The 13,410-nt window shown below is 37.2% G+C and overlaps 1 protein-coding gene across 1 annotated transcript; it reads right to left on the minus strand.

Moving 5' to 3' along the window:
- Positions 1–12,667: 12,667 nt before the first annotated feature.
- On the minus strand, positions 12,668–13,384 carry LOC308358352 (protein FAM187B-like; the record flags this gene model as incomplete). Its single annotated transcript, XM_080828532.1, has 1 exon — positions 12,668–13,384. The coding sequence occupies one exon, from the start codon at positions 13,382–13,384 to the stop codon at positions 12,668–12,670; it is 717 nt and encodes a 238-aa protein (XP_080684658.1).
- Between the last annotated feature and the right edge of the window lie 26 nt (positions 13,385–13,410).

The raw sequence follows: 13,410 nt of genomic DNA on the forward strand, positions 1-13,410 counted from the left end.
GAAATGATGGGGGTGCCTGGGTGGCTCAGCCTGTTAGGTGTCTAGCTCTTGGTTTCAGCTCAGTCATGATCTCAGGGTCATAGGACTGAGCCCCACACCAGACTCTGCACTCTGCAGAGAGTCTGCTTCTCTCACTCTCCCTCTGCCCCTCCCCTTGAGTGCTCTCTCTTTCTCTTTCTCTCTCTCTCTAAAACAAATAAGTAAATCTTAAAAAATAAATAAAATGATATTCAAATAAGTCATGGAAGCTAGAAGACAATGGAATGACATTTTCAAAGCACTGAAAGGAAATGATTGCCAAGCTAGAATCCTACATGTAGACTTCTATATGCCACAGTGAAAATATCCTTTAAAGACAGAGACAAAAAATAAAGGTATTTTCAGACAAAAACTAAGAGGATTTACCACAGCAGAGCACACTAAAAGTAGTACTAAAGAGAATTCTCCAGGCAGCAGGAAAATGGAAGCAAGGTAATGGAGGAATGAAAACTACCAAACAGTAAATATGTGGGTAAAATTAAATGAATATCTAGAGTGTTTAAAAATAATGTCTTGTGGGGTTTAAAATATATTTAAAATAAAAATACTTGATCAAGAACACAATAGATGGAAGGGGAACAAAGGGAGCTAAAGAGTTATAAGGTCTACATTATCTAGGAAATGGTGCAAGTACAAATTCATATTATGTTCTAATGAGTGAGAATTGATTTTGTAATCTCTAGAGAAAATAAAAAGAATGCATATCTAATAAGCTAATAGAGGGGGAGATGGGATAATTAAAAAATATCTGGTGAAAAAATATACTTGGCGAATCCAGTACTATGTTGAATAAAAGTAGTGAGAGTGGACATCCTTGTCTTGTTGCTGACCTTAGGGGGAAAGCTCTCAATTTTTCCCCACAGAATATGAAGTTCACCATGGGTTTTTCATATATGGCCTTTGTTGAGGGCTTTTATCATGAATGGATGTTGGATGTTGTCAAATGCTTTTTTCCGCATCTACTGGCTTTTATACTTTCTCTAATTAATGTGATATATATCGTGTTGATCGATTTGCAGATATTGGACCACTCTTTCATCCAAGGAACAAATCCTATTTGATCATGGTGAACAGAAAAGAAAACCCCCAAATAAACCCACAACTATATGATCAATTAATCTTCAACAAAGCAGGGAAAAATATCCAATAGGGAAAAGACAGATTCTTCAAAAATGGTATTGGGAAAACTAGTCAGTTACATGCAAAAGAATGAAACTGGACATGCAGGTAGTCTTACTCTTCTTCTGCCTGCCACTCACCCTGCTTATGCACTCACGCTCTCTCTCTTTCTCTCTCTCTGTTAAATAAATAAAAAACTTTAAAAAATAATGAAACTGGACAACTTTCTTATGCCACCCCCCAAATAAACTCAAAATGGGTCCTCAAAAGAGGACGGTGATAAGCTTAAACCCAACTGTATCAGTAGTTACATTAAATGTAAATGAACTAAATACTCCAATTAAAAAGCAAAGATTTTAGGGGCACCTGGATGGCTCAGTCATTAAGCGTCTGCCTTCAGCTCAGGTCATGATCCCAGGGTCCTGGGATCGAGCCCCACATCAGGCTCCCTGCTCAGTGGGGACCCTGCTTCTCCCTCTCCCTCTGCTTGTATTCCCTTTCTCACTATGTCTCTATCAAATAAATAAATAAAATACTTAAAAAAAATAAAAGGCAAAGATTTTCAGACTGAATACCAAAACAAAAATCTAAATACATACTTTTTAAGAGATTCATCTTAAGTAAAAAATAAAAGTTGAAAGTAAAGACATGGGAAAATAACATTCAAACACTAAATAAAAGAAAACTGGTGTAGTAGCTATACTGGTAACAGAAAGTAGATACAAAGGCTGAAAGTATTAATAGAGATTACAGGAGACATTTTATAAGATGGTTTACTCCAATAAGAAGTTATAATGATCTTAAGTTTGTGTGAACCTAAAAATATATAAAGCAAAACCTTATAGTAACTAAATTTTAAAATAAAGAAATCCACAATGTAACAATCAAAAAATTTAGTAAAGATATAGAAGATTTGAGCTATATGATATAAATTTGACCTTATAAATATAGAACACTGTGCTCAACTTCAGAGCATACTTTTTTTCATATTCATATGAAATATTTGCCAAAAGTAACCAGGTTCTAGGTCATAAAACAAATCTCAATAAATGTTAAAGGAAGAGAATCACATTCTAGGTCAGCAGAATTAAGTTAGACACAAATGACAATAAGATAACAAGAACATCACTAGATATGTGATACTTATACAGTGAAATATTTAAATAACTAATAGATCAAAAGAGAAATCACTATTGAAAATATAAAGTATTTTTAACTAACATAAGATATTTAACATCAAAACTTGTAGGATGCAAGGGGGGAAATTTCCAGCCTAAATACATATTTTGAGGGGGGAGGGAAAGGATAAAAACTAGAGATCTAAGCAAGTATCTCAAATACCAGTAATCAATTAGAGAGAAAACAAAACTATAATAAATAAAACCAATAAATGAAAAGCTGGTTCTTTAAAAGATGAATAAGACTGATAAAGACCTAGCAAGACGAATCAAGGAAAAAAGCAGGAAGAAGGCCCAAACAACGAATACTAGTAATGAAAAAAGAGATACTGCTATATATCTTACAGGCATAAAAAGATAATCAGATGATATTGAAAACAACTTTTGACCAAAACTTACAAAAATTCAAGGATGCCTGGGTGGCTCAGTTTGTTAAGTGTCTACCTTCATCTTGGGTCATGATCCCATGTCTAGGGATTGAGTCCTACATCAGGCTCCCTGCTCAGTGGGGAGTCTGCTTCTCCCTCTGCCCTTCACCCTGCTTGTGCTCATTCTTGCTCTCTCTTTCTCTCTGTCTTGAACAGGTAAATAAAATCTTTTTTAAAAATGGATACATTTATTGAAAAGCTTAATAGCACTGGCACAAGTAAAAAATCTGAACTGTTCCATATTTACAATGAAAGAAATTGAATGTGTAATTAAAAAGCTATGCACAAAACAACTGTCTAATGCCAAAAAACTTTACCACTGAATTCTTCCAAAAATTTCTTAACAATTAAGAAATGGCATCAATATTTCAAAATCTTTCCAGAAATATAAAAAGACGAAACACTTCCAAACTTCTGTGAGGCCTGCATCACCTTAATACCAAAACCGTATAAGGTTATTACAACTAAGGAAAATATCAGGCCAATATCTTTCATGAACAAGGGCACAATATCCTAAACAAAATATTAGCAAACTTCCTCCAATGATAAACAAAAAGAATAAATATCATGATCCCATTGGGTTTATCCCAGGAAGGCGGGGCTGGGTTTACATATGAATACAATAAATGTGATTCACCATATTAACATAATAAAGGAGAAAACCCATATTATCATCTCAGTAGATGCAGAAAATGCATTTGATAAAATTCAACACTCATTCGTGGATCAAAACTTTTAGAAAACTAGCGATAAAAGGAAATTTTATTAATCTGATAGTTTTTCTACTAAAAACCTAAAGCAGTATTATATTTACTAGTAAAATATTAAGAACAACATAGCATGTCTGTCATAAGGTTCTCCACTCAGCATTTTACTGGATGTAAGTGAATTTAGCAAAACAATTTGATACAAGGTCATATACAAATACCGAATATAGGGACGCCTGGGTGGCTCAGTCAGTTAAGCGTCTGCCTTCAGCTCAGGTCATGATCCCAGGGTCCTGGGATCGAGTCCTGCATTGGGCTCCTTGCTCAGCAGGGAGCCTGCTTCTCCCTCTGCCTGCTGCTTCCCCTGCTTGTACTCTCTCTCTGACAAATAAATAAATGAAATCTTTTTAAAAATGCCAAATATATTTTTATAGACCAACAACAAACAATTAGAAGATGAAATTTAAAAGATACAATTTTTCTCTCTAGCTGCCCCTCCAAAGGTAACAGCCACTCACCTGCAACCCTGCCCGAGCTGAAAAGTGCCCCCAGTACTGTGCACTCTGCCTGTCTCATGAAAGCTAGCAGCTACACACAGTTGACACAGGGGATTCCCCTTGATTGCCTAGTCCTGGTGGCTGGTTAGGGTGTGTGTGTGTGTGTGAGGGTTTGTGTTTCTGGGTCTCAGGGGACTGAAACAAATTGGAGAGACAGTTCTTGGGAGGCTACTATCCCCAGGGCACTCCACAGACAGCAGACTGAAACACAATGCAGTCTTCCTGTGAAAAAGACCTATTTACTCATCCTAGAGTTTTAGCCTGAGGGCCAGGCTTCTAGTTTCCCACACATCTAGAAGCTATGAAGGGGTTTTCAGGGAATGTAGACCAAGGGACACCAACTATGTGCTCTCCCTTGGTCTCACTACAGTTCACTGTTACTTCCCAGAAAGGAGCTTATATACCCACCTGGAGCCTCGATTTTCACTATTCTAACACAAGGGACACCTGTAGATCACCTAGTCAAGAGGCCAGCAGGGTTTACAATTGCAGCCCCATAGGACTATATAAATTTGCCTAATTTAAAAGCTATTGCCAGAGGGTCCGTCTTCCAATCAGCCAGAAACTAGGTGCTGACTGAGATTCCTTCCTTTGACACTCTGACAGGTCTTGGCACACACTCAACAACTGGGACCTACTGAGAATAAGGCAGATTGCTTGGACAATCACAAAGGTATGAGAGAAAACCAAGAACTAGGACAAGGTTGAATGGTAAAAGTTCATCTCCTACACAAGGTCATTTTTTCAAGACTGGGAGACGTAGCTGTTTTACCTAATACTTAGATACAAACACAAATAGCTGAGCTAGATGAGGAAACAGAAGAGTTTCTTCCAAATGAAGGAACAAGATAAGACTTCAGAAAAAAAAGAAAATGGAGATAATTAAAATACCTGATAGAGTAAGTGTTCAGAGTAATGGTCATAAAGATACTCAGGAGAAGAATGGGTGAACACAGTGAGAACTTCAACCAAAATTAATAATAAATAAAATCTAAGAAAGTACCAAACAGAAGCCACAGAACTGTAAACAATAACTGAGCTGAAAATATACTATCGGGTTAGAAAGAGTCAACAGCAGATTAGATAAAACAGAAGAAAGGATCAGTGATCTGGAAGACAGGGCAGTGGAACTCACACAGACAGAGCAGCAAAAAGAAAAAAAGAATTTTGAAAAGTAAAGATAGTTCAAGGGACCTATAAGACAATATCAAACAGAATGACATTCACATTATAGGAGTCTCAGAAGGAGAAGAGAGAGAGAAGGGAGAAGAAAGTTTATCTGAAGGAAATAATGGCTGAATCCCAGAAAGTTCCAAAAAAAAGATAACCTCAAAGAGATCCATATGAAGACATATTTATAACTAAAATTTCAAAAGTTAAAGAGAGAATCTTAAAAGCAGTGAGAAAAAAACAACGTGTTACATACAATGGGACCCCCCCCATAAGATCATCAGCAGATTTTTCAGCAGAAATATTGCAATATTGGTGTAATATATTGGTGCAATATTGGTGTAATATATTCAAAATGCTGAAATGAAAAAACTTCCAACCAAGAATACTCTACCTGGGAATGTTATCATTTAGAACTGAAGGAGAGGAAAAAAGAGTTTTCCAGACAAGCAGGAGTTAAAGAAGCTCATTGCCACTAAACCAGCCTTATGAGAAATGTTTTTTAAAAAAAGTCCTTATGCTGGAAAGAAAGGGCACTAATTAGTAACATGAAACAAATGAAAGTAAAATTCTCACTGGTAAAGAGATATCTATCTATCTATCCATCTATCTATAACATAGTGGATTAATTACAAAGTTAGTATGAAGGTTAAAAGACAAAATTAGCAAAAATAACTCTACTCATAATAATTAGTTAAGGGACACACAAAAATAAAAAGATGTAGAATGTGATATCAAAAACAAAATGGAAGTAAAAATGCAGAATTCTAGAATGTGTTCAACTGGGGCACCTGGGTGACTCAGTCAGTTAAGCATCTGCTTTTGGCTCAGGTCATGATCCCAGTGTCCTGGGATCAAGTCCCGCATCAGGCTCCCTGCTCAGCGGGGAGTCTGCCTCTCTCTCTCTCTCCCTGTATGTGCTTTCTCTTTCTCAAATAAATAAATCTTAAAAAATTTTTAAAAATGTGTTCAACTTAGCTTGCTATCACCTTAACATAGACTATTATATATATAGGCCATTATATATGAAGCTCATGGTAATCACAAAGCAAAAACACAAAAGATGAGAAAGGATTCTAATCATAACACTAAAGAAAGTCGTCAAACAACACAGGAAGAGAGCAAGGAACAGAGAGGAACTACAAAAGAGCCAGAAAACAATTAACAAAATGAGAATAAGTATATATCTATCAATAATAACTTTAAATCATTAAATGAACTAACTTCTCCAGTTGAAAGTTGTAGGGGGTACCTGAGTGGCTCAGTCAGTTAAGCATCTGACTCTTGATTTCAGCTCAGGTCATGATTCAGGGTTGTGAGATCAAACCCTGTGCTGGGTTCTGCACTGGGTGTGGAGCCTGCTTAAGATTCTCTCTCCCTCTCTTTCTGCCCCTCCCCCCCTCTCTCTCTCTCTCTGTCTCTTAAAAAAAGAAAGAAAGAAAGAAAGAAAGGAAGAAAGAAAGAAAGAAAGAAAGACATAGAGTGGCTGCATGGATTAAAAAAAAGAAGAAAATCCAGACCCATTTATATGCTACTTACAAGAGACTCACTTCAGATGTAAAGTTACACACAAACTAAAAGAGAGGGGATAAAAAAGATGTTTCATGCAAATGAAAACAAACAAACAAAAGGCTGGTAGCTATACTTATATCAGACAAAATAGATTTTAAAATAAAGACTGTGACACATGGGTGGCTCAGCTGGATAAGCATCTGCCTTCAGCTCAGGTCATGATCCGAAGGTCCTGGGATCAAGCCCTGTGTTGGGCTCCCTGCTCAGCAGGGAGTGTGCTTCTCCCTCTCCCTCTGTCCTCCCCTCCATGTTTGTGTTTTCTCTCTCAAATAAATAAATAAAATATTTTTTAAAAGACTGCAATAAAAGAGAAAGATGGACATTACATAATGATAAAGAGTTCAATACAACAAGATATAACATCTGTAAATATTAATGCACTCAATACAGGAGCACCTAAATATATAAAGCAAATATTAACAGGGAGAAACTGACAGTAAAACAATAGTAGGGGACTTTAATATGCTACTTACATCAATGGATTGATGATCCAGACAGAAAATCAATAAGGAAACATCAACATTAAATGACACATTAGACAAGATGGACTTGATAGATATATAACAGAACATTCCATCCAAAGCAGTAGAGTACACATTCTTCTTAAGTGCACATGGAACATTCTCTAGGATAGATTAAACGTTAGGCCACAAAGCAAGTCTCAATAAATTAGAGGACTGAAATCATATCAGGCACCTTTTCCAACTACGATAGTAGGAAGCTAGAGATCAATTATAAGAGGAGAACTGGAAAAAAAATCACAAATATGTAGAGATTAAACAACATGGTACTGAAGAATTAGTGCATCAATGAAAAAATGAAAGGAGAAATAAAAAACACCTTGGGACAAAAGAAAATGGGACTACAACATAGCAAAATCTATGGGATATAGAAAAAGCAGTTCTAAGACAGAAGTGCATAGTGATACAAGTCTACCTCAAGAAAAAAAGAAAAATCTCAAATAAGCAATCTAACTTTACTTAAAAAGATCAAATGAAACCCAAAGTTAGTAGAAGGAAGGAAATAATAAAGTTCAGGGCAGCAAAGAAATGAAATGGAAACTAAAAAGACAGTGGAAAAGACAACATAACTAAGAGCTGATTCTTTGAAAAGATAAACCAAAATTGACAAACCTTAAGCTAGACTCACTAAAAAAAGTGAAAGGCCTCAAGTAAATAAATCAGAAATGTAAAAGGAGACGTTACAACTGATATCACAAAAATGTAAAGGATCATGGGACACCTGGGTGGTATAGTCAGTTAAGCATCTGACTCTTGGTTTTGGCTCAGGTAATCATCTCAGGGTTGTGAGAATGAGCCCCACCTGGGGATCCACATCCAGTGTGGAGTCTGCTGGAGATTCTCTGCCCCTGTCCCTCAGCCTGTCCCACTTGTACACATTCTCTCTCTTTAAAATAAATGAATAAATCTTTAAAGTTTATATATAAAGGATCATGAGAGGCTACTGTGTACAATTATATGCCAACAAATTGGAAAACCAAGTGGAAGCAGATAAATTTCTAGCAATATAAAATCTTCCAAGACCGGATCATAAAGAAACAGAAAATCCCAAAAGACTGGTTACTAGTATGGAGATTAAATCAGTTACCTAAAACCTCCAAAAAAACAAAAGTCCAGGACCAGACAGTTTTGCTGGTGAATTCCACAAAACATTCAAAGAAGATTTAATACTTAGCCTTCTCAACTCTCACAAACATTTCAAGAGGAAGGAATGCTTCCAAACTTATTTTTAGAAGAAGAATGAGGGGAGGGAGGAGGAAGGAGGAGGAGAGAGGGAAGGGAAGAAGGAAGGAAAGGAAATGAGAAAGGAAAGAAAAGGAAAGGAAGAAAGGGAAAATTAATTACAGGCTAATCCGATGAACACAGATGCAAAAATCCTCAAGAAATTCAACAATACATTAAAAGGATCATAAACCATAATAGAGTGAGATCTATTCTAGGGATGCAAAGATGATTCAACATCCACAAATCAACCAATGCAATGCACCACATTAACAAAATGAAGGATAAAAGTCATATGATTATCTCAGTAGATACAGAAAAAGCATTTGACAAACTTCAACATCCATTTGTGATAAAAATTCTCAAAATGTGAATAGAGAGAATGTACCTCAACATAACAAAGACCATATATGACACACCTACAGTTAACATTATACTCAATGGTAAAAAGCTGAAAGCTTTTCCTCTAAGATCAGGAAGAAGACAAAGATGCCCACTCTCCCCACTTTTATTCAACATAGTACTGGAAATCCTAGACAAAGCAATTAGACAAGAAAAAGAAAGAAGACATCCAACTTGGAAAGGAAGAAGTAAAACTATCACGGTTTGTGGATAATATGGTTTTATATATACAAAACCATAAGTACTCCACCAAAAAACTACTAAAATAAACAAATCCAGTAAAGTTGTCAGGTACAAAATCAATGTACAAGAATCAGTCGCCTTTCTATACATTAACTATTATTGGAGAAATTAAGAAGATGACCCCATTTACATTTGCATCAAAAAGAAAATATCTAGGAATAAATTTAACCTAGGAGGTGAAAAACTTGTACACTGAAAACTCTAAGTCACCGATGAAAGAAACTGAAGGAGACACCAAAAAATAGAAAGATATTCTGTGCTCATGGATTAGAAGAATTAATATTATTAAAATGTCCATATTACCCAAAGCAATCTATAGATTCAAGGTAATCCCTATCAAAATTCCAATGGCATTTTTACAGAAATAGAACAAATAATTCTAAAATTTGTGTGGAACCCTTAAGGCCCCAAATAACCAAAGCAATCTTGAGAAAGAACAAAGCTGGAGGCATCACACTCCCTGATTTCAAACTATACTACTATCATAATCAAAATAGTGTGGTATCGGCAAAAATAGACACATAGATCACCAGAATAGGACAGAGAGCCCAGAAATAAACTCACATGTATATGGTTAATCAATTTATGACAAAGGATCAAGAATATATAATAAGGAGGGGTACCTGGGTGTTTCAGTCAGTTAGACATTTGCTTTCGGTTCAGGTCATGGTCCCAGGGTCCCTGCATTGGGCTTCTTGCTCGGTGGGGAGTCTGCTTCTCCCTCTCCCTCTGCCTGCAGCTCCCCCTGCTTGTGCTCTCTCTTTCTGTCAAATAAATAAATGAAATCTTAAAAAAAAAGGGGGGGGAGAAGCTGATAAATTGGACTTCATCAAAATAAAAAAACTTAAAAAAGGAATAGAAAATGATGAAAGGACAGTCTCTTTAATAAATATTGTTGGAAAAAACTGGACAGCTACATGCAAAAGAATGAAGCTAGACCCCTATGTTACATGATACACAAAAATTAACTTGAATGGATTAAAAACCCAAGTATAGGACCTGAAACCATAAAACTCCTAGAAGAAAATATAGGCATTTAGCTTTTTGACATTGGTCTTGGCAACAAATCTTTGGATTTGACTCCAAAAACAAAAGGCAACAAAAGTAAAAATAAACAAGTGGGACTATGTTAAGCTAAAATGCTCTATACAGCAAAGAAAACCATCAACAAGATGAAAAGGCAACCTACGGAATAGGAGAAAATATTTGAAAAATATTTTTCCAATAAGGGGTTAATATCCAAAATATATAAAGAACTTATGCAACTCAATAACAATAGCAAAAACAAACAAACAACAATAAAACAAAAAAACCCAAAAACCCAAACCAAAAAACCCCAAATAACCCAATTTAAAACTGGACAGAGCATCTGAATAGACCTTTTTCCAAAGACGACATACATATTGCCAACAGGCACACGAACAGGCAGAGCCTCAACATCACTCATTATCAGCGAAATTCAAATCCAACCCACAATGAGATATCACATTACACCTGTTAGAATGGTTATTATTTAAAAGATAAGAAGAGGTACGTGGTGGTGAGAATGTACAGAGAAAGCAACCCTTGTGCACTGTTGGTAGGAATGCAAACTGGTGCAGCCACAATGGAAAACAGTATGAATGTTCATCAAAAAAATGAAAAATAGAGCTACCATATGAACCAGAAGTTCCACCCTGGGAACTTATCTGAAGGAAATGAAAACACTAATTTGAAAAGATATATGTAGCCTTACGTTCACTGCAGCTTTATTTACAATGGCCAAGATACAGAAACAACCTAAAGGCCCATCAGTGGATGAATGGATAAAGAAGACATAGTGTAGGGGCGCCTGGGTGTCTCAGTGGGTTAAGCCTCTGCCTTTGGCTCAGGTCATGATCTCAGGGTCCAGGGATCGAGCCCCGCATCAGGTTCTCTGCTCAGCAGGGAGCCTGCTTCATCCCCCTTCCTCTGCCTGCCTCTCTGCCTACTTGTGATCTCTCTCTCTGTCAAATAAATGAATAAAATCTTAAAAAAAATAAAAATAAGATAAAAACTAAGCAAATGAACAAACAAAATAGATATGAAGAACAAATGGTTGGTTGGCAGAGGGGAGGAAGGTTGAGGGGTGGGTGGAGTGGGTGAAGGGAGTCAAGGGATACAAACTTCCAGTTATAAAATAAATAAATGGAGATGTAATGCACAACATGCTGACAAAGGTCAATAATATTTTGTTGCATATTTGAAAGCTTTTAAAAGAGTAAATCTTAAAAGTTCTTACGAAAAGAAAAGATTTTTTGTAATTTTGTACAGTGATGGTGGTAATTAGACTTATTGTAGTGATTATTTCACAGTGTATAGAAATCTTGAATCATTACATTGTATACCTGAAACGTATATAATGCCATATTTCAATTAGTTGAAATGTTAAAGTCATTTCGTCAAATTATGTTTAATGTTAAAATCAAAATGTCAAATTACTAATATAATGTAACATTATATTAGTTTCAGGTGTACAACATAATATAATATATAACATATAATATAATAACATATATTTTATTATAATACTATGTATAATATATATTATGTGTGTGTGGTATTTATAATATATGTCTATGACTTGAATTGGATTTTAATATCAGGTATATTAAAATTTTGTCAATAGTCAAAACACTGTTTATAACCTTGGATTATTTTATTTCATGTACCAACTTATTAAACCATATAAAATAGCCATAAAAAAAGACAATTTGTGATAACATGAAAAATCAATTACTCAGGAATAAATATAATAAAATATACGTAAGATCTCTATATTAATAACTATACATTACCGGGAGAAATTAAACAAAGCTTACATAATGGGAATATTTATGATGTTTGTGGATTAGAAATCTGCATATTGTAATATATTGATTCTACCCAAATTTATCTTTAGATTCAACGAAGTTCCAATTTATTAAAAAATAGGATTTGGGGGGGATGGAAACTACAAACTGATTCCAGAATATTTATACAAAAGGTCAAGAATAATCAAGACAATCCTGAAGAACAAAGCTGGAAAATCTATACTACCAGATATCATGACTTTTTATAAAGGTATAGTAATAAAAATGCTGTGACATCGGTGCAAGGACGGACAGACAAATCGTATCCGTCAGAGTCCAGTGAGGACACAGAAACAACACTAGTGATGATGTTGGCATGAATGACCAAAGCCAAGGTTTTACATTTGGTCACTCCTGAATATCAGGCGCCTAGGAGGGCAGAGGCTCAACCTTTCCGGTCCCCGCTGTGTCCCCGGCACCACCTGCCCACGGTCCGGCTCCGAATGGACACAAGCAGTTCCTACTGAATGAACCTCTGGACAAGCCAGTGAAGAGACCCCTTCCTGGACAGACTGACCATGAATGCTTATGGGCTGGGAGACAGAGCCTGCGTTTCCTTTGGAAGGCGAACCCCTGCCCCGGGGGGCACAGGAGACAGAGCCTGGGCGAGGGTCAAAGCAGGGCTGATGCCCTGGTCCGATCACCTGTAGATGGAGGCCAAGGGGCAGGTAAGCCACATGTTGTTGGTCAACTTGCCCAACGGGTAAATGTCAAAGATGAAGTATGGCTGGTTGGTTTCCTTGACATGGTCGCAGGGTGCAAGACAGGCTTCCACCTGCAGTTCAGTCCGCAGACGGCTGGAGTGAGTCTTTTCCCCTCTCAGGTAGAGCCAGCACGGCATGGCTTTTTCCTGGGGCTCCTCGATGTAGCAGTAGCCCAGCCGTTTCCGCTCTCCAGGCTCCCCGCAGCGGTTACAGTCCTGCCAGGGCTCCCAGTGAGTAAAGACGAGCACACGACCACCCAGACTCAGGGTCTCATTCTGCAGGGGCTTCTGGCCCAGGCCTCTGTGGGTGATGTGCAGGGTGCTGACATCTTGGAAGTCAATCTCGTACTCTACCACAAGGGCATTGTCACTGTCCTGGCAGTGATAGAGGCCTGTCTGGGAGGGCTGCGGGTTGGTCAGTTGAAGGCTGCCCCCAGGAAGTTTCTTTATGTTCGGCACAGAGGAGAGCAGGAAGGGATCTTCCCCCAGAATGGAAGAGAAGTACCAGAGTGCCTTGGGATAGTCACACTGCAGAACAACATCATTGCCCGAGACTAGGGCCTGCTGGCAGAGACTCTTATAGGAACATCTGATTAATATCTCTGCCCACAGAGTGGGGAGAGAAAGGCTAAGCAGCCACAGGGGGGCCAACATGGTAGCCTGCTACAAAAGCATGCTGG

This window comes from Martes martes, assembly GCF_963455335.1.
Source record: "Martes martes genome assembly, chromosome: 17".
In the NCBI taxonomy this organism is placed as follows: Eukaryota; Metazoa; Chordata; class Mammalia; order Carnivora; family Mustelidae; genus Martes; species Martes martes.